The 23,015-nt window shown below is 36.3% G+C and overlaps 1 protein-coding gene across 13 annotated transcripts in view; it reads left to right on the forward strand.

Moving 5' to 3' along the window:
• Nucleotides 1-23,015, forward strand: part of DENND1B (DENN domain containing 1B) — a 279,446-nt gene that overhangs the window by 15,824 nt on the left and 240,607 nt on the right. For 9 of the 13 annotated variants that reach the window (XR_008999472.1, XR_008999473.1, XM_057508165.1 and 6 more), the window contains exon 3: nucleotides 10,752-10,796. The exons of the other annotated variants lie outside the window; for them this stretch is intronic. Coding sequence is in view for 7 of the 9 variants with exons in the window: in XM_057508165.1 (XP_057364148.1) it covers nucleotides 10,752-10,796 (45 nt within the window). In the remaining 2 variants the exon portion in view is untranslated. The remainder of the gene's footprint in view (nucleotides 1-10,751; nucleotides 10,797-23,015) is intronic. 13 annotated transcript variants of the gene reach the window in all.

The raw sequence follows: 23,015 nt of genomic DNA on the forward strand, positions 1-23,015 counted from the left end.
GGCACTAAAAATACAGTTGCTCTGAAATAAACTTTTGTGGAAGTGTTTCAGAAAGGATTCTTTTTTTTTTTTTTTTTTTATTGAAGGGTTGTTGACACACAGTATTACATTACATTAGTTTCAGGTGTACAACACAGTGATTCAACATTTATATACATGATAATTCTAGGTACCAGCTATCACCATACCAAGTTGTTACAATATTTTGACTATATTCCTTATGCTATACATTACATCCCAGTTACTTATTTATTTTACAATTGGAAGTGTGTTTATATATATATATATATATATATTTTTTTTTTTTTGTGAGGGCATCTCTCATATTTGTTGATCAAATAGTTGTTAACAACAATAAAATTCTGTATAGGGGGGTCAATACTCAATGCACAATCATTAATCCACCCCAAGCCTAATTTTCGTCAGTCTCCAATCTTCTGATGCATAACAAACAAGTTCTTACATGGAGAACAAATTCTTACATAGTGAATAAGTTACATGGTGAACAGTGCAAGGGCAGTCATCACAGAAGCTTTCGGTTTTGTTCATGCATTATGAACTATAAACAGTCAGTTCAAATATGAATATTCATTTGATTTTTAAACTTGATTTATATGTGGATACCACATTTCTCTCTTTATTATTATTATTTTTAATAAAATGCTGAAGTGGTAGGTAGATACGAGATAAAGGTAGAAAACATAGTTTAGTGTTGTAAGAGAGCACATGTAGATGATCAGGTGTGTGCCTGTAGACTATGTGTTAATCCAAGCTAGACCAGGGCAATAAAACATCCACGTATGCAGAAGATTTCTCTCAGAACATGAGGGGGGAGGTTCAGAAAGGATTCTTAAGCGTTTTTTTTTTTTTTTGAGATTCCTATGTATTTTGGATATGATGTTTAGAAGGGAAAGTTGTGTAATATTTGGGGAATATTTTTTCAAGGTCTTGATCATTGTTGCTCTTTTATATAATTAAAATAGTATTTTCTGTTTAATACTTATAAGCCATGAGGTTAGTTTGTTTTTTAATGAAATAATGTATTGTTTTATTTCATTTTTATTACTATGAGAACCTAAGCTAAATTTTGGGAGTGGTAGTTTTGCTATGAAATGTGTGATTTTTGAGATGAGTATCTCCATAATAATCATTGACAATAAGGGGCAACACACTTTCATCAGGATTACATGTTAGTTTTTTTTCACTGTGTGCATGTCTAGACTGTTTACAGAAATGGTAACCTGAGAATTGTTATGTTAAAAAACTAGTTTCCAAGTTTTTAATGGTTACTGTTCTGTTTGTTAATGACAGTGGTTGCTCTGAAAAGTGGAAATATTAAAATGAATACTAATTAAAAGCCAAAATTTTAATTTGTAAATATTTACTTCATTTTTAGTTTGATAATTGAAGGCACAAATGAATCTACAGTATACTTTGTGTATGTCACTGTCCTAAATTTGACCTTTTAGGCTAATGTAGCTGTACAAAATTCTTATAAAGCCATTACAAAATCCATTTTGAAATCCAATTTGGGGATTTATAACATCTCTTGATAATTTCACTCATTTCCCTCAAATACTGTTCAGATTCGCAATGAACATTTTGTTTATACATGGATGTGAACAGAAGAGAGGAGATGGCCCTCATATCAGATCTTCTACCTGAAACCTTGTATCATTTACTACCACTTTCTTAACTGCAAATATTTGAAATGCTGGTCAGAGTATTAAAAATGAAGTCGCTAAGCACTTCTGAATTGCCTTCTAGATCGTCATAGTAAAACTAAATTATATTTGGCATAGTTTGCCATTTACGTTTTTATAGTATTCAAATACTTTGAAAATGTATGGTTTGTATTATGTTTAGTATATATGATAGATTTAACATAATTTATATCTAATTTAAAACATAACTTAAAATATGACTAGAATTTAGCTTTTTTAGATACAGCTAAATTTAATTCAGTCAAAATACAAAGATTATGTATTGTTATTCTGAGTTAAAACTTTTAATTTAAAAACTAGCATTGAGGAGAGTGGATGATGGGTGTTCGCTCTGTGGGTTGGAGGAGATGACTCAGCTGGAGCTCGGAGCTCTCTTGAGAGACGTCTTCCTCCCACACAGACACTTTAAACCAAGGACAGGATGGGGACAGACCAAAGGCCCTGTTTTCTGCCTCTGGGATCTGTTGGCTCAGTGGGAGTCTGTGGGCTGTTGGCCCCTCATGCTCTCTGCATGGAGGTGTTAAATTTTGGAATTTGTGTTTTTGCCTTGTTTCACTTTTACTTTTTGGTGTATGTGGTGTTTATTCTTTCATACATTAGTCATTTAGTATTTTTATCTTCCTTTGAACTGTTTTAGCTGATTTCTTTAGTTTTTAATTCTACCTTTAATTGTACTTTGCTTTTTTATTATTTCATTTGGTTTTTGAAAAGTTTTTATTTATTGTTTAAAAAATCATTTGAAGAAATTCTTTTGTCTGGAAAAAGGAATGTTCTTTCTTGTTCTGTGCCCATTGAACCTCTTTTCTTTTTCTAATGAACAGACAAGGAAAGCTAGTAGAGGAGGGTGAATATCACAAAAAGTGATTGTTGTGGAAACTCTCAGAGTCGACATAGTCCAGAACTAATGCTTACTTTTTGATTGAATGTGAAAAGGTAGTTTGTTTCTAAGTGAACAGAAGGAGATGGGTTTGGTGACGTGATATTCTCAAAACCTGGAGTGTGGAATCTTTCAGAATGTCTTACCTCGTAGACATCATGGTGGAGTGGAAGGATGTTGCACTAAGAGTTGAAACATGGCTTTTGTCCAGGCTTTACTACTTAACCAGTTGTGTGACTTGGTCATGTCATTTAACTTTTCGCAGTTATAAAAAGTTTGCACTGTGTATCTGCAGAATTGCTGCCGCAGTCAGATACAAAACAGCATGGAAGTGCTTTGTGAACAGCACAGTAGCGCTGTTCAAACTTGATTTGGTTTCTGTATCGAGGTCACAAAGTATTCAAGAAAAGGCATGATTTCTTCAACAGAAGTTAGGTGTCCATGATGAACATTCCTGCTGCTGTGATGCATGTGAATAGTTTGGGAGAAGGACTGCTGAACGGGAAGGTCCCTGGTGACCTCCAGGTCCCCCATTCAGATTGAGAGAGTCTGAAGCAAGGAGGGTGGAAGATGCTGATGTATTTTGGGCTGATGGGTTAGAAGGTTTGGTGGAGAATAAAAATTTGTAGTCCTGGATCTGTATTCATTGCTAGGCTGGTGGCATCTCGGGGGAGGGAGTTACAATGTGACCTGACTTTGCACTCCTTCCTTCCACACATTTCACATGCATGAACTTTAGCAGGGAAGTTGGAATTCCACATATGTGTGAATGTTCAAACTTCTAAGAGTAAATGTTGACAAGCTAGAAGGTTGTTAGAATGGGAATAAAATAAGGGTTAACGTCTCAGGGAATGATGACGGGGTGAGATTAAGGGTTGTATTGTACAAGTGCAGGTTCCCAGTGGAAAGGGCTATTGTGCACTTAGTTATGAGTTCTCTGTGAACTGATATTGAGTATTACAATGTGTGAATGGTTAAAAGTTACAGCACATCCAAGCTGTTCTGTAATGACGTCTCTGTTTCTTATTTGCATTCCTGTATAACTTTCTTGAGTGAGTGCTGAAGAAATAGTGTAGCTATAGTTACCACTAGAAATGGTGTGCACACCACAGGCTGTCTTATCAGTGTGACAGAGTAGAGTAAGCTGCTCTTAGGGTGATTAACAATCTCCCCAGGTTTAATTACTTGAAAATGTTATTTAGACATTGTGCATAAGTTAGGTTATGTGCATAAGAGTGTATTGTGAATATGAACATTGTCTTTTATATGAGTAGCAATGTATACAACTTGAGAATCACTGTGTTATAGATTTAAGTCCAGCAACTAACCTTGAAATGGAATTCTGTTATTCCATTTATGTAAATCTCCTTTTTAAAAGTCATTTGATAAAGTTTATGAAGGTTATAATTTTCAAACTATAAGACCATTCTATATATTCCTGAGCTCTCAGTAGCAGTATTTCTCAACTTAAAAAAAAAAATTGAGGTATCGTTGATGTAATGTTTCTCAACTTTATTCATGTTATGACACACAAAGAAAATAACAGTATTTGTATGGACATCTGGCCAACTGGACTTCATTTAGGGGTAAGGAAGTAACCAGTGTGGTAGTTCCCAGGATTGAGGGAATCATCATATTCTCATTCGTAACCATCAGAGGGACTCAGGCTGGGATGTTCTCTTTATGGTGTTTTGTTGAGAAGAGAATCTGCTGTTTTATTCACCACTTTTTTTCATTGCTGTTTTATGCTAGCTTGGATGGCAGAACTCTAAAATTATATTGGATTTAGAAGAACCTGGTTGGAGTTCTAGCTTTGTAGTATAACTCAACCTCTGAGCCTCAGTTTCTTCATCTTTAAAATGAGAACAATAACAATCCTTTTCTTTCTACCATAAATCTGTGATGATCAGTAGAGATAATAAAAATATGAATATGCTTTTAAGCAATGGTTATTTTTATTATAGTTTAAGCAAACTGTGAGTATATGCCTTTAATAACTCACAAGAGGAAATAATCCAGTGGTTTTGTTTGATGTGTATGTATATCTAATATACAGTGATGAGTGTCTATCAGTGAGGGCCTTTGTCTCTAGAGCTGGAGAGTAGATGGCAGGGTTTAAGGATGACTCTAAAAATCAAAGATTAATGAGGGATGTAGAACATTTATCCAAGTATTGCTTTCCATTTCAGGCTAAGGCCTAACATATTCTTTTAATAATTAGTTTTAATTAGGAGTTTAAATATAAACAATTTTCATATTTATCTAGTTTAATGAATTTTTTTAAATAAAAAGTATAATAAAATTCACTGTTAGCAACTCACACTTACTGAAAGTCTGGATATTCATACCATTTTTTCCCTAAATAATAAAGCTAAGTGTGTAATGGCGGCATATTTTAATTGCTGGGAAAACACTTAGTAATAAACAGCTGCTGGCCTTGCAGACTAAAACCAGAAAGTAGCAGGTGAATATGTAAATTCTGTCCATCACAACTGACTAATCAAAATACTCTCCTTTATCATGTTAAGACTCTAGGTTTAGGATAATTCCTAGTACTTTCATTGAAGAATTAGTCTGATGCTGTTGATGAAAATGAGGCGCTTGGTTTTACCATACATCTGTAGTGTTCCTGCGGAACCTAAGGGAGCCTCACGCTCTTGTTACAGGAGGCTGGCCGTTCTGACCATGTGCCCAGTGTATGTGGCAGTTTTGTCCAGCCAAGGAGCTTTTAATTTCTATTGCTAACTGTACTTTTTCTCAAACTGGGGACTGCAAGTTTTTATGTTTTAAGAGACCCTGATTCCCAGAATAAGGTCTACATTTAAGTCTAATATTGTAGATCCTCCATGACCTGGACTCAGATGACCATTTCAGACTGATTTTATTGCCCCAGATCACTCACCACTCAAATCTTAGATGATTCTATACCATGCACTTTCTGCTAGAGTGCCACTATGTTCCTCTTCTTTACAGTCTTCTTGTACTCGTAATTAAAGCTCAGCTCACAAGTCTGCCTTCATGATGATTGTATCAGGCATCTCTAAATGCGTGTTAGTGTATTAAACCTAATAAAATCAGGCTATGCATTTGTTTTAATGGTATTTATATTTGTTTTGATGACAATTATTTAAAATATTTTTTATTTATGGTCTTTTAAATAAAAAACACAAATGATAAAAATAATTATTACCATTATACAAAGAGGATTACCAAAAAAGCAAGTCTCCTGGCACCTTGGATCTAAGTACTGTGAACCCCTTCCTAGAGAATACATAGCTAACTGTTTCCTGTACAGCCCTTCAGAAAACTTGAGGGTGTTTGCTAGCATGATAGATAAATGTTCCTGTAGACATATATGGATACATTCCATGCAAACTGTTTTCTCTTTGCTTTATTTAACTGAGCTTGCAGATTCTTCTAATTCAGCACACAGAGCTCCAGCCAGTGCTACACAGTTACGCTCAGGCTGTGATGTACTGTGAGCTGCTTCAACTTTCCAATTTCTTCCCTGTATATACAACAGCTTTTCCATCTTAGGTTAACTTTGATGTAAGTGATGTGTTAAAATTCTTGAAGACTTTTGTTTTCACTTTTTCCCTCTTTGTTCTTAATGCCACTACTTCTATAAAGTGGAAATGCTTACCCTTGCTTTGATGAATAGAAAAATTTCACTTGCCTATCTCTTATTTATTTTCTCCACAGTATATGTATATATTGTAAAGACCCTTTTCTACTAAAATTACACTTTGAAAATATTATGCTTTCATTAATAGCATTAATTTATTATAAAATTTGGAAAATCTAGGTTCAAAATCCTTGTGCTTCCTCTATTGTCTATGTGACTTTGGTCAAAAATAGTATTTGTCATCAAATTTTTTCTCTTCATTTTCAAATAGTGCACAGCTATTTATTTTTTACCTTAATGTCCAACATAACTTTTAATGCTTCTCCATCAGTTCTGAAAGTCAGTTGGTAAAATGGTTTGTGTTATCCTGGGTTTAATTTTTTAATAATGCCAATTCTCTTCTGCATTTGTGAACACAGCATACTATTTTTATTGAGAGAGCCATTATTAAATCCTTAATAATATTAAAAAAAAACATGTCTTTTGCTCTGAAGACGTGTAAGACTGCTGATTATGTTTAGATTTCTCAATATTGCTCTGTTTGCTTTTAATGTCTCAACTTGTTTTGTCTTTTTGCCTGTTTTCCTCCATTAGTTCACGTTTCTTGTATCTTCCTCCTGACCTTCCTATCACCTCCTTTCTGGAGCAGAGGCTATGTTGTCGTGATCACCTCTTTCTCCCATCCATTGTCTTACACATGCCATGTAATTTCTATAGTCCCAGAACCTGTTTTTAATAACCAGTTTGTTTGTCTCCCAAACATTCAAAGTATCCTGTTAAACTTAATTTCTGTGACATGCATCTATTTGTTCCATGGCTTATTTGTCTCTATGTATACATATATTCATCTGAATGTTAAAAAGGAATGTAGAGTTGATACCAGCTCCGGCCATCAAGGAATTTACAATCTAGTGAGAGAAGACATATATAGGATTTATTAAATTTGTTAGATTTTGGACTCTTTTTAAGCCCCATCTGTGGCTGCTACTCTCAGTAAAAAATTGAATGCTTGAGAATCCGGTAACCAGATATGATAGTTTTAATTTTGTTTTTACTTTACGGAAGTGCCTGGATTAATATCTGCTCTGAGTGTGATCACTTCTAATTTGAATTCATTTATTAATAAGAAGGTATTGAGAAGTGCTATTCTGAATCAGTCAATGGAAAGTATTGGGTCACAACTGGTCTTTGGTTTTACCAAGTTTTTTTTGGTTTTAATATATATACAGAGAGAGAGTTTTTGGGAAGTTCTCCAGGTTGTTAAAAAAAGTCACCCCTTCAACCATTTTTTTTTTAAATGAATGCATGAGTGAGCTCAGTGTCAGGCTGATAGAGACAGCTATTATTTCCTGATGACTTCCCTTTCCTGTCAGTTTTGGCAGCATTTCAGCAGGCGTCCAACATTGACCAGGTGGTATACTGAATGACTGCTTACTTATTGTTTAATATACTATTGCCAGTGAAGTAATACCCTGGCCCTGTCATGGTCAGAGGCAGGAGGTCCTTTGCCCCATTTTCAGAGTCTGTGTTCCAGCATCTAGTTACGCTTACTGCTGGCACAACGCAGATAGAGAGGGGTGACTCAGCATCTCTTATTCCTGGGTTATAATTCCATTCTTCTGCTGTCTGCCATGTGTGCCCCAGTTCTACAATTGGTTTTTGTTTGTGTTGGTACTTTAGTTCCTTCCTCAAATAAATTGTGAGTTTTTCAAAAGCAAGAAATAATGTCACATATACCATTGAGTTCCATATACCTAGCATAGTTCTTTGTGTTTAGTAGGCATTGAAATGAATGCATACTAAAAGAGGGTGATAATGTCTATTTATATTTTATAGAGTAACCATAAGTTCCTTTGATGGCCGGTGCCAAGTATCACTTCATCTTATTCATTAAAAATGTAGAAGATGCTTTTTATAGGGAACTTAAATTTGAAATACTTTAGGTCTCAACATGTGATGTATCAAACTTTTTATTCTCTATTTTGCCCAGTTATAAGTTATTATTATTTTTTCTTCGAGGAGATACATTCAATTATCAGTTTTTTAAAATAGAAATTCGTATTAGTTTAAGCTCATTTTCTTTCCTTAGTTTCTCTATATATCTATTCATGTACTTACCTGTTACTGATTTTCTTCCCATTTTTAAAAGTCTGATTTCTTCCCCTTTTCATTATTTTGGTATCCTGTGACATCGTATTTTTTGTTTTATAATATATATTCATTGGAAAAGATTTTAGAAAGTATTTTCCACATGAATTACTGTCAAGATCAAATAATCTTGTGGCAGGGTGCATACTAATATTCTCACTTGACTGTTGAGGAAACTGAGCACAGAAAAGCGAGTTGCCAGGATCACACAGGTGATTGGCAGACCTGAACAAGACTTAGACCCTAAAACCCTCTGTTCCCAGTACACCTGGATTGTGTATAGGAGAAGTAAAGTGAGGAACTTGCCCCAAATTACAGAATGACGTGAATGGTTTCTTAGGCAGAACGGACTTTGTCCTTAGCAGGGTGCATGGGAGTGAGGAGAGCTGAGGCAGCCTGTGTGCCTCAGTAGGGCTGAGGGTGTAAATTCCCTTATGTTTCAGGAAGGGAGATCCAGGCCAATTGTAAAAAATCATCACCTCTCATCACCTAGAGAATGCCATGATTCATGCTGTGTCTGTCCACCCACGACACATCTCTGTGTGGCTGTGTGTGCATTAATATTACCTGCTTCCTCAGGAGCTGGCTCATCTGTTCAAGTATCCTATAATCTGACCTTTACCAATTGACAGTTTATCATGAATGTCTTCCTGTGTCTAAAAATAGCAGTCTACTTCATCAGATTTAATAGTTTCATAGAATTCCATTGTGTGGTCAGCTGCATACATCTCATTGTACTTCTGTTATTATCTACTTCAAACAAATTCTTAGACCGTTTTTGGACCTTTGATATGTATGGCAGATTGTCATACAAAAAGATATATATTCTTATCACTCCTGTTAGACAATGTCTGTCTACCACAGCTCTCAACAATACTAGGTATTACTCTTATTAAGAAAATTAACAATGTATTTTATTGGTAATGTAAACATATCCAAACCATCTTTATTATAATATACAGTCAATATTAAAACATTATCAAGATAATTTATAGTGTTTTTTCCAATTTAATCTTTGAAGTCCTATATGTATTTTTTTAAAAATAGGCTGTATTTTAGAGCAATTTTAGGTTTATAGCAAAATTGAGTGGAAAATATAGTTTCCACCCCTCTCCCACTCCCCCGCTTCCTCCTTCAGCTTTCCCCACATCAACATCCCCAGCAGATGGTACATTTGTTATTGTCCCATAAGTGAACCCACATGGACCACAACTATTATTGCCGAAAGTCCACAGTTTACGTTAGGGTCCCTTTGGTGGTGTGTATTCTGTGGATTGGGAGGGATGTCTAATGACACGTATCTACACCCTAATGCGCACATGGTAGTTTCACTGCCCTAAAAATCCTGTGCTCTGCCTGTTCACCCCTCTTTCCCCCCAGTCTCTAGCAACCACTGATCTTTTACTGTCCCCACAATTTTGCTCTTTCCAGAGATATCGTCACTCTTTTAAATTTTTGAAAACATTTTTTGCCTATCTAGATTTGTATTTCTTTTGGTGTTTAGAAAAGTTGGTTATTGGTTTCTTGGCATTAATATTTCTTTGGTGCATTTCCTGTGCTTGTCTTTTGCATATTTGATAAAGGCTTTCATTGCACGTATATCAGTCATTTGTCAATTATTTTTTTCCAATTTAATGTTTACCTTTTAATTTTGTTTATGAAGTCTTTTATTCAAAAATTTAGCTTTTTTTCTAGTCAAATTATTTTTTTTAATGATTTCTGTTTTTGGTATTTTTGCCAAAGATCTACTGAATGCAAGGTGTCAGTATTTTCAGTACATTTCTGATATAAGTCAGCTTTATTACAATTACATTCATATTAGGACATAGAGAAAAATCAAGTTAATTGAATTACACTGATATTATTTCCTTAAGTGTTTGATAAGAATTCACCAGTGAAGGCACATGAGCCTGGAGTTTTTATGTAGGAAGATATAATTATGGATTCAGGTCTGTTAATATAAATGGCTATTCAGAGTTTTTGGTTCTTGTTAGTTTTGATAACTTGCATCCTTCAGGGGATTTTTCTTTACATCTAATTACAAAATGTATTTGCACAAGGCTGTTCTTAATGTTTCTCATTATCTTTTTAATTTCAGCACAATCTGTAGTGATTAGCCTCTGTTTTCATCAGTGTTGGTATTTGTATATTCTCTCTTGTTTTTCTTGTTCATTCTCGCGAAGAGTTTACCAGTGTCAGTGATATTTTCATAGAACCAGTTTTGGATGTTGTTGATTTCTCCATTATTTGTTCATTTTATTTTCTGATTTCTGCTCTTTATTGCTTTCCTCTTACGTATTTTGGATTTAATTTCCTCTGGCTTCTTAATGTGGAAAGTTAGAGTGTTGATTTTTGAACCTCATTTTTTCTAAAATAGGCACACCTTGGAGATGCTGTGAGTCTGGTTCCAGACTACCACAGAGTGAATATTGCAATAAAGTGACTCAAATGAATTTTTGGTTTCTCAGTGCATATGGAAGTTATGTTCACACTGCAGTCTATTAAGTGTGCAATAGCATTATGTCTAAAACAAAACAAAACAAAACAAAACAGTGTACATGCTAGAGAATGCTGCCCACCTTCTGAACTCTCAGTGAGTCATAAACTTTTTGCTGGGGGAGGCTCTTGCCTTAATGCTGACGGCTGCTGACTGATCAGGGTATTGCTGAAGGCTGCGGGGCTGTGGCAACATCCTAAGACAACAATAAAGTTTGCTGCATTCATCGACTCTTCCTCTCACAAAAATGAATTATGTGGCATGTGATGTTGTCTGATAGCAGTGTACCCATAGTAGAACTCAGAATTAGAGTAAATCCTCTCAAATGATGCCCTTGCTTTATCAGCTATGTTTGTGGAGTATTCTAAATCCTTAGTGGTCATTTTGACAATTTTAGATGTCTAATTTTAGAAAGTTGGATGTTCATTTTCACAGCGTTTTTACCAGGAGTAGATTTCATCTCAAGAAACCACTTTTCTTGCTCATCCATAAGAACTCCTCACTCATTAGAGGTTTATCATGGAATGCAGCCATTCAGTCCCATCTTCAGACTCCACTTCTAATTCTAGTTCTCTTGCTGTTTCCACCACATCTGCAGTTACTTCCTCCATGAAGTCTTGAACCCCCTCAAAGTCACCCATGGGGTTGGAATCAACTTCTTCCAAACTCCTGTTCATGTTGGTGCTTTGACAAAACTTCCCAAGAATCACAGATGTTCTCAGTGGCATCTAGAGGGGCGAATCTTTTCCAGAAGGTTTTCAAGGTACTTTGCCCAGATCCATCAGCGGAATCACACTGTGGCAGCTGTAGCCTTACGAAATGGGTTTCCTCAGGGAAAACACTTGAAAGTCAACATGAGTCCTTGATCCATGGGCCGCAGAACTGACTTGTGTCAGCAGCATGAAAACAGCAGGAACCTCACTGTCCATCTCCATCCGAGCTCTTGGGGGACCAGGTGAATGGTCAATGAGCGGGAATATTTTTAAAGGAATCTTTCTGAGCAGCAGTGCTCAACTGTGGGCTTAAAATATTCAGTAAGCCATGTTGTAAGCAGATGTGCTGTCAGCCAGGCATTGTTGTTCCACTTCCAGAGCACAGGCAGGGTAGATTTAGCACAATTCTTGAGGTCCCCGGGATTCTCAGAATGGTCAGTGCGCATTGGCTTCAACTTCAAGTCACCCTTTGCGTTAGCCCCTGACAAGAGAGTCAGCCAGTCCTTGAAGCTGTGAAGCCAGGCATTGACTTCTCCTCTCTAGCTGTCAAAGTTCTGGGTGGCATCTTCATCCAAATACAAGGCTGTTTCATTACACTGAAAATATGTTGTTTAGTGTATCCATCTGCATTAACGATCTTAGCTGGATCTTCTGGGTAACTTGCTGCAGCCTCTCCATCAGCACCTGCTGCTTCACCTGCACTTTTATGTTATGGAGACGCTTCTTTCCTAAACCTCATGAACCAGCCTCTGCTGGCTTCCAACTTTTCTTCTGCAGCCTCCTCTCCTCTCTCAGCCTTCACAGAATTGCAGAGAATTAGGGCCTTGCTCTGGATTAGGCTTTGTCTTAAGGCAGAGTTGTGGCTGGTTTGATCTTCTATCCAGACCACTAGAACTTTCTCTGTATCAGCGATAAAACTGTTTCACTTTCTTACCATTTGTGTGCACTGGAGCAATTGTAATTTCCCTCAAGAACTTCTCCTTTGTGTTCACAACTTTGCTGAAATGTTTGGGCTAAGCGGCCTAGATTTTGACCTGTCTTGGCTCTCAACACACCTTTCCTCACTAAGCTGAATCATTTCTAGCTTTTGATTTAAAGTGAGAGGTGTGTGACTTTTCCTTTTATTTGAACAGTTTGGGTCCACTGTAGGGTCATTAATTGGCCTAATTTCAGTATTTTGTCTTGGGATAGGGAGGCCTGAGGAGAAAGAGATGGGAGGACGGTGGAGCAGTTGAAACACACACAACATCTACCAAGTTTGCCATCTTACACGGGTGCCCCAAAACAGTTACAATCAGTGATCAGAAATATAATAGTAGCGAAAAGTTTAAAATATTGCATGAATTACCCAGATGTCACATAGATACATGAAGCGAGCAAATGCTGTTGGAAAAATGGGCACCAGAAGACTTGCCCAGTGCAGGGTTGCAAACTTTCAATTTGTAAGAAAGTATAATAACTGCAGAGTGCAGTAGAGCACAGAGCAATAAATTGTGTTACGCCTGTATAATCATAAATGTATAAATTTGCCTTTATGCATTTTAGCTTTGTCCCACAAATTCTGGCATACTATGTTTTCATTATTATGTTGAAAGTATTTTCTACTCTCTGATTTCTGTCTTGATCATCAGGTTATTTAGACATTGTTGCTTAATTTCTAACTTGGGATTCTTTCTGATATATTGTGTTTATTGATTTTTTTTTAAAGTAGCACCTTTAAGAATTATTGTTTTTATTCTCAGCTACTTTGTAAATTCATCCAAAACAGGCACTTTAAACCTCATTATATCGCCATTGCTCTGTATATCACTTTTCCATAATTTTAAAAATCCCAGCCCCATCTCCGGTAACACTCCACAGCAACTGTGTTCACTTTGTCCCGGTCTGTGTGTCTCAGGTGATTCAGGACAGCTGTGTGGTAACCATTCGCCTTTGGACTTGGGAGTCAGAATTTTTGACTCCAGAATGAATTATGTAACTTAAACTAGACTCTTTTATAAAATGAGAAAAACCTTTCAGATTCGTGGTAAAGCCACATGAGACACTTGCAGAAGGAGCTGTCACAGTCCCAGTCACGTCGTGCCCTTGTGAAGGCCAGGTTGGTTGAGGAGCTGCTTTGCAAGTGGCCCTTGAGTGGAAATGTGAGCAGGGTTCCTTGCTCTTGCACTAGTGCCCTTTGCAGTCGGCCTCTGCTTAGCCCTACAGTTGCCACCCAGCCTGCCTCCCTGCCCAGTTCTGCTTCCAGACCCTGAGTCAGTCCACCGCAGCGAGTCCAAGGCCAGACGTGGACTGAGCGCAGAGCTGCCCCTAGCAGCCGGAGTGCAGACTCCACTTATTTTTAAGTTACCTCTGTTTAGGTCAGAGAACATATTCCATATGACTTCAATACTTGAAAATGCAGGGTTTGGTTTACGGCCTGTAATGTGGTCAGTCTTGGTAAATGTTCAATGTGTGCTTAAACAGAGTGTATATTCTGCAGTTGTTGGATGTATTGTATAAATGCCAGTTAGGTAAAGTTGATCGATAATGCTTTTTAAATTTCTTATGTCTGTACTGATTTTCTGTGGTCTCTTTCTTTCAGTTACTGGAACAGGAGTGTTAATATCAACTGTAATTATGGATTTGTTGATTTTCTCTTCATGTTTTTTGCTTTATGTATTTTAAAGGTCCATTGTAAGATACATAGACATTTTTTATTATGTCTTCTTTATGAAAAAAGCCTTTAAACATGGGATTTCTTTGTCTCTGGTAATGCTTTTTGTCTTTAAGTTTACTTTGAGGAGTAGAACTGTTCTACTTTTCTGATGACTAGTGTTTCCTTGAAATTCTTTTTCTCTTTTTTAAAACTGTCTGTATTTATATCTATATTTAATATCTACAGCCTTAGGTTTTCCTTTTGTGCCCAGTCTGACCATTCCTGCCTTTAGAGTGTTTAGCACATTCAATGTAATTATTGATATGTTTAGGTTTAAAACTGTCATCTTGTTTTCTTGTACTACTCATTAAAAAAATTTTTTCTTTCCTTTTTTTCTTCCTTCCTACCTTCTTTAATGGTTTTAAAAAGTATTTTATAGCTTTCTCTTCTATTGGCTTTGTTTTCAGTGGCTCTAAGGATCATGTTATACATTATTAAATTATCAGTCTATCATAAATCAGGTTAAAGCTATACCACTGAGTGTAAGAACCTTCTAACAGTAAAATGATGTTCACTTCCTCTCTTCCTTTTTACTTCTACATAGGTTATAAATCCCACAATAAATTGTTATTATTGTAGTTTAGTCAATTGCTCTTTAAAGAAATCAGAAAGTATGAAAAACAGTCTTTCGTATTTACTCGTATTGGACACCCTTTTTCTCTTGGGGCTACAATTCATGTGGGTGTCAGATTGTTTCACTGATCACAAACTGTTTTTTATTTCTGAGTGTTTTTTCCCTCTCTGTACTTCAATTTGTATAATTTGAACAATTCTGTACTTAGGTTCTCTAATCTTTTATTCTTGTAGTATCCTATCTGCTGTTAAGCCGTACAGTGAATTTTTTGTTTCAAAAAAATGTATTTTTCAGTTATAGATTTTCCATTTGGTTCTTTTTAGTAGTTTCTGTTTTTCTACTGAGATTCTCACTTTACTCATTCTATCTTTTCCTGTAAATCCTTAGACATATTTTTAGTAATCTGTGTTCATTTCTTGCTGCTGTATCAGATTACCACAAATATAGTGCATAAAACATCATAGATTTATTATCTTTTAGTTCTGGAGGTCAGAGGTCTGAAATGGGTCTCTCTGTGCTAACACCAGAGTATCAGCAGAACTGTGTTTCTTCCTGGAGGCTCTGGCAGACAACCTGTTCTTTGCCTTTTTAGCGCGTGAGGGCTGCCTGCATTCCTTGGTTCATGGCCTCTTCTGTTATATTGGGATCACCAAATAATCTAGGATACCCTCCAATTTTAAGGTCAGCTAATTAGCAACTTTAATTCCATCTGCAACCTTACCCTTTGTCTTGTTACCTGACATATTGACAGATTCTAGGGATTAGGACATAGACATCTTTTAGGGGTTGTGTGTCTTCCCTATAGCTATTCTAAAATTTTCTGCTAATTCTAATATCTGGTTCATTTTGGCATTTGTTTCTACATACTGTCCCCTCCCATCTGGTCATGGGCTACATTTTATTGCATTTATGCATATCTGATAACTTTTGATTATATACTACTATGCATATTATATCATTGATGGTTTGAAAACTTGTTAAAAACCTTCTTTTAGTAAATATTGAGTTTTGTTTTGTAAGCCATTTTGTGATGAAGCAGCTTGATCCATTCAGCATTTGTTTTTAATCTTTGTTTGGGTGCGTCTGAAATATTTTACTTCTAAGGTTTATGTCCAGAACTGTGCAGGGTCTAAGATTTTACCCTATTTAAATGCTAATTAGTTAACCTGTTGTAGTTGTTGGGTACTCTGAGATGACATGAGTTCCTGAGTCAGAAACAGAGGACTGTGCTACTTGAGGAAGATCAAGCAGCATCAGCGTCGTCATGTTTACATCTGTTTTCCTTGCCTCTGAGTTACATGAGGGTGGTGTGCATGGCCTATATGGATGACCTGCAAATGCAGTTTGCACCGTGGGAGAGGAACCCTGAGCCTGTCGGACACAAAGAGTATGTAATATTCAGTAAACTGTCCTTTGCTCTGCTCCCGGAGGGAGACACTCTGTCTTCCAAAGCTGTGAGTTAGCATGGCCTTTGCTCAGTCTCTGTCTTCCAAGGCTTTTTGCTTTAATCATATTAGTATCAGGTTAATAGTTTAACGGTTCTTAAATGTTTACTTGCCTTACTAATTGAACATCCTGGAAAGGTGGTCTGTAATAAAACCTAATAAACAAAAAAAGCCTCTGCTTCCAAGAAATGACAAAATTTGAGAGACTTCTGGGATTGTCTCCCAATGGTGTGCCCTCTTTGGGGTAGTCTCACTTGAATTTCCTATGTCCTCTGTGTTTTATCTGTGTGCTGTATCTCTCAGTACTACGTGATCTAGAATCTCTATTCAGCCAGATTTTGTGGAGTGTCACTTGGCACACTTGCAACCTAATGTTGGCTAAAGACTTAATATGACCTCACGCACATTGCTGGAGCTCCATGCATTTGGTATCCTGTCCCCAATTTTGCTGTATCCTCCAACTTTATTTTCTGCTCAGCAAGATTGCTGTGCTTTGCTCATGTGCTACAGTCTTGAAAATGACTATAAACAGAAAGCTAGGGAGATTGGAGGGCTCTTTGTGTATATTTTTCCCTTTTTCTCAGGGAAAATCCTGCTTTGCTTATTGCCAACGTCTAAAAACATTTGTTTCAGACATTCTGTAGAGTTCTTTTTAATTTTACATTGTTTGTGGTGGGCTGGCTGGTTTGCATCTGTTCCTGCCTCTTGGCCAGCGGTGGACGTCCCCTATCATTTTAATTGGATGGCTTATGCGTGTACAGTATTGTGGCATCCAGACTGTGAGACTGCTAAAGGCAGGCATGTTACCTTTTCTGCGTTTTCGTTCTGCAGGCTATTACATAAGTAGGTGCTCCTGTGTCATGTTCCCCAAAACATATGGTAGAAATAGAGACTGAAGTACAGAGTTTGTTCTAACGTACAAAAACCTGTCCCTTGATATTATTGTTACTATAATGTGAGAACAAGGATGTTACGTGACAGGCTAGTTAATTAGCCGCTCTTTTGGACCTCATTTTACTGAGACTTGAAATAGTGCCTTTTTATTATATTTAATATTTCTCTGCAAGTGTAAATATAGTAATTTACATGTCACAAAGGAATTTTATATACATTTAAGTTACTTTTGACTTTCTCAACAACTCTCTTTGTAGGTTCAGCAGCTATCCCATTTTACTGATGAGGGAATTAAAAATTGTTCAAGCTTGTTCATTCTTAAGGTTCCAAAGCTGTGAAGTGGAATATCTAGGACTGAAATTGGGTCTCTAGATGAAGTTTAGTGCTCCTTCTGCATGCCATACTGTGGTCAATGAGTTTTATTTATTCATTTTTTTTTGTGTGTACAGTTTGTGCTTATTTTATGTACTCTGATTTGTATATGGGGTCATGGAACTAAAAATGTAAATTCTTAATCTGGTGAGATTGTGAGGCTCTAATGTCAGCTTTCTCTGTGTAATTGCTAAGCATTCAAATGACTCTTAAAGGCTTTTATTAGTAGTGAACTCTTGTAAAGGCACAAAATATGTTTTGTATTATGCCTAAATAACACAATTTCAGTCCATAATTATTTTAAATTGTAAACTTGATAATTAGGCTCAAACTGTGGTACAAAATATATTAAGGATTGTATATTGACATGTTTTGGCTCATTCCACTGTAGATATTAGTATTCCAACATTGGAATCTGCTATAAAACATGTTAATAGTTTAAGACTGCTTTAATAATTATTCATTTTATTAATATGTATAAATAAAGATGGCATCATTGTAATCACCTTTTATACCTGCTTGGATAATGTGTCCTTAGTTGGATTGAGTTGGAAATGCTATTTGGAATATATACTTGAATTATATTGATTACTCTTATCTCAGGGTATGTCAAAAGTACTACTACTTCAGTGAGAGGACTTTTTGGCATGAGATGTTGTTTTTTACCAGTCAGTGGTGTTTGTACTTGATTTGAGAGAGACTAGCTCTATCAACATATAGGATAATGATTTGCTTGCCTTATCCTTTTTCTTTGTAGCCCTGAGAAATTCTAGAAAACAGAGTCTCTTTGTCAGGGAGAAAATACAGTCTTTATTTGAAAAGCTTTGAATGCTTTTCTTATCAGAATACAGAAGGCTCTTTATCTTTCCATCTACTGGATTTACTTATCAACACAGGTATCAGCTTTGCTTTTCACTCCTCCCTCAGAATTATAGGGCAAATCTTTGGGGCAAGTGAGCAGCTGGGTTCTTTGGAAATCGTAACAGCAAGTCAATGTGAAATTGTTTATCTGGTTTGCAAGAGTGCTTTATAAAGGTGGCCTTTTCTTCAGCTCATCCTTCCTTCCATTGCTGTGCTGGGCTCTGAATGTAAGAAAACTTATTTCTAGTTCTACTTGAACTAGTAACTAGTTATACACTGTGCATAAGTCATTCTCCCTTTCTTGGTTCAGTTTCCTTTGGTTAAACAAAGCTACAGACTAACGGACCTAAAGCTCCTTAACTTTTGTTATTTTGAGGGTATTTGTGTTTTACTTCTTCAAATAGATTATCAGCTCACTGTGGCTTTTACCTTACTTTTGGCAATTTGCACATTGGACAGAGTAACAGAAACTTGTCCTGTAAACCTCATTTTTCCAGGAATCGGCTTTCCCATACAGGGGGTCCTTCTCTTAGTGCTCTTTTCTCCATCCCTCTGCTTTTCAGATCATTCACATAAAAACTAAAAACCTTCGAGGAACCTACCAATGCTTTATATAATCTAGTTCAAATCCCTTCTTTTTAATCTTTAACCTTACCCTCTACCATTCTTTCTTCTTACTCCAACTACAGCCAGACTGGCCTCTTTGCAGTCACAGAAACGTGAAAAATGTCCTTCAAGCCTGTGTGCTTTCTGTTTACTCTGCCTCTAATGCTCTGCCCCAAGATACCTGCATCACTAGTTACTGTAGCTTCTCCATCTTTTTTGCTCATTCTCCATGAGACCCACTTTGACCAACTTAATCAAAATTAAGCACTTCTTTAGCACTCAAGATTAAGTTATGTGCCCATGCCCAGTTCTGAATCAAACACAAGTTTGGGGCTGTGGTGATTGGATTTGCTAATATAAAATGAAATTTGATAGTAAAAAATTCCTCTATGATTGAATGGAACTATTAGCAATATCTTAGCACATTGCACATTCTAATTTAGAAGTAGAGTTCTGATTTCCTAGACATTGGTAGATGCATTTGTGGACTCAGTATGGTCTATTGGAATGGACTCCATTCCTGGAATTGGGAGTGATGCTAGCTTCTTGGGACCACATGGTTCCCCAAATGGAAATCAGGAGCCTTTGGAAAGGACGTTAGGGGTTCTGGTGACAGAGCTATAGATGTCCTCACATCTCCACATGTATGTGACAGTTAAGAAATGCTTTTTCAGTCATGAAGTTGATAAGAAATTTGAGATGCTGTTTACCTGATGAATGCCATAGTAGGCTGTATGTACATACATATTTACATATATATTCATATTCTTCATTGAGTTGCTGATATAAAATGAAATTTCATAGTAGGAAATTACTTAAGGTAATTAAATGGAATTGCTAGCAGTAGCTTATTAGCACATTACCCATTCTCACAAATTAAGTCTGATTTCTTAGAGATTGGTAGAAGCATTTTGGAGACTCCTCTGTAGGAGGTGTTGCATGTCTCTTGGTATGTGGCCTGATATCTGGCTGCAGGAGAGGGCGGTGTCTCTTACAGTTCCTTCTGTGTAACTGAAACAACTGGGGTGTGGCTGGGGATTGGCAAGGGCTGAGAGTGGCTAATAGTATCATGTAACAAAGAGGATTTAGTATGGTTTGGAGTGATAACAGGCCTGTGAATGGGTAACTAGGCAGTCTTGGGTGATTTTCAAGAGAGATGGCAACAGATTTTTGATGTCTTAAGTGAATGCTAGTATTGAGAAATCTCATTTATGAATTAAGTCTTAAAGACATTGAGAGGGGTAGAGGCTTGGGTGTATACTCAGCAGTTACAAAAAAAGAGGAAGTTTTTTTCAGAATGAGTGGTACAAAAATATGGAAAGCAGTCGAAGAGACAATTATTCAAGATCAGTTTGTTGAAGCTAATCATCAGCCATTCTAGTACAACAGGCCTGGTGTGTGAGCATTTGTAGAGAAAATACAACAAATTTTCACTAACAAATTTATCACTAATCATCTCAGGGATAATTTCTATGACATATAGAATCTTATCACTGTGATTTAAAATATGAGAATTAGGCAAAACATTTAATCTCCTGAGTCTCAAAATGAGTGGATTAGATTAGGTAATATATTTAGTTCCCTTTAACTCAAATGTTTTGCTATTCAAAGTCAATAAAAATTTAACCTGTAGCTGACGAATTCTATAGGGTGAGTTGTTTTACAGTTACTCCAACCTATATTTTCTAATATTTTTTAAATTAATAAGTCTGAATACTCATTGTCAATTGAGCACAGAATATGCCCCAAGAATAAATACATTTCTTTTGTTAAGCATGTTGGTTATGACCTCTTGAAGTTGTCAGGTTAATCATCTTTATAGGCTTAAAGAGAAAGCACATTTATATTTCTCCTAAAACAGTGAAATAATTTATATTCCTATGTGGGTTATCTAACAGAAATGATTGATTCCTTAATTCTAAATACTTTATACAGTCGTTGTACACCTGTTATTAATTGTTATCCATTTGTAGTCTTTTGAACTACTCTGATTATTCTGCAGTTTCTTCTATTTCTTAAATAATATACTATATTATGGATAATTTTGAAAAAAGTAAAAAGATTATTCTTTTCATACCAATAACATAAAAACATCTATTTTTGTGCATTCCCTTTCAGATTTCAATATGAGCTTACCTAACATGATTGTAATCATATATAATAGTTTTTACTAAATAATTTTCAAACTGGTTGCTGCCATGGATGTGAATTATAAGATTACGTTAAATTAAATATTAAATTAAATATATTTAAAAAACTGCACTCCTTCCCACAGCCATTGTAAAATATTCGTGAACTCACCCATAAGCTAATATGCTTGAGAGAAATCTTTTATTGCCATGGTAGGACCACATATAAACTTGTCTGATATGTTTAATATTTAGAGGTTAAAAAAATATGCAAATAGTTTTTATAAGTATGACTGGTCTGTGTACCATTATACTTGCATTTCTAAATTTTAATCAAGTACTTTGTGGTTTAGTATTTCTTGTTTGTTCAACATTTAAAAAGTGAAATAAATGTGAAATGTGAAAAGGTATGTTTCATTTTAACTTCTGCATTTTGAACAGTTCCTTCAGTGTTATATTTATTAGTAAAATTTCTAATGAGAAATAACTAACACAAAAATTGCAAATACAAAAATAATCTATTGTAATTTTTTTGATGTGTTCTTTAGTAAGGCAAATTTTTAAATGCCAGAGATTAGGATGTCATAAATGAGCTGCGCATCATTGTAAGAGACTGTATAGAGGGAAGGGGTTGTGTGTTAGTAAAATGCACTTACTGACCCATGTGTGAATTGGTGACCAGGGCTGTTAAAGCATTGAGTCTAACAGTTCTTCTCTTACCTTTATGTGAAACAATGCAAAGTTTTACCGTATGGCCAAATGACATCTTCATCAGGTTCTCCACAGGACACTGCAGTAGTTTTCAGCTGAGTGCCTGACAGGATTTTCTCCTCAGCTAGCTGGTTGTATGAGAGTCAAGACACAGAAGCCAGGCTTTCTGGGGCCTCACAATATTGTTTCTGTGCCCATTGAGTGGGAGCAGCTTCCTTGATGTTGGGCTCCCTGCCCAAACCGTGGGGACAAAGGCACAGCTTTTGTTCTCAAGAGGGACTAATCCAACCACTGCACACTGTGAAAACTCTTTATGAGAGAGGAAAAAAACTTTCCTGGAAGGTGAAGGGTTAGCATTTTAACCTCTGACCATAAAATAAAAAGCCAGTAAGGGGGAAAAAGTATTGGGAGTGGGGTAAAGGTAACAGAATAGAGGAGAAACACTCATTGAAGTCTGTATGCTGTTTGTAAAACAGGTCAAGCAGATGACTGTCAGAGATGGATACTTGGGCTCTAATAGTACCTGCATATTATAAATGTGTCTTGTAACAATGTTCTGAAACATAGGTGTTTAACTTTTTATTTGAAGATTAAATCTTGTGGACCACAATATAAATGCAGGAAACACTAAAAGTGTAATATTTTTCTTTTACTCTTCCTCCCTAAATTAGGAAGCTCCATTACAAACTTATGCCAAGTTCTGAATATTTATTTTCTTGCTCTGTGAGGATAAGAGCCTGTCATTCTTTTTTCTTGGTTGTTTTCCCTCCATTTCCTTGTTTAATATGAACATGTATCTTTACAGACATAGAGAAGTAGGATGGTGCACATCTCTGGTACCTATGAAGGCTCCCTGCCATTTGACCTGTGGCACTTTGTGCCTATTTTGTTAATACACAGGTCTTTGGGTGGCCAGTATTCCTGCACAACTCCAGGGGAGAGCTAAGTTGTCTCCAGAGAAGTCTCCAGATCCTCATGTAAAAAGCATCTGAGACTTCTGTCTCCCAGGATTATCAATACAGGGAAATTAGGTATAATGCACATGGAACGGATGGAAGTTAAATTGTTATTTAATCATTGAGTCACCTGCTTTCTAGGATTTACCAGCCTGGACCACTGGCTTCCTCTTCTGTCACGCAGATGT

This window comes from Manis pentadactyla, chromosome 9 (genome assembly GCF_030020395.1).
Source record: "Manis pentadactyla isolate mManPen7 chromosome 9, mManPen7.hap1, whole genome shotgun sequence".
Classification (NCBI taxonomy): domain Eukaryota; kingdom Metazoa; phylum Chordata; class Mammalia; order Pholidota; family Manidae; genus Manis; species Manis pentadactyla.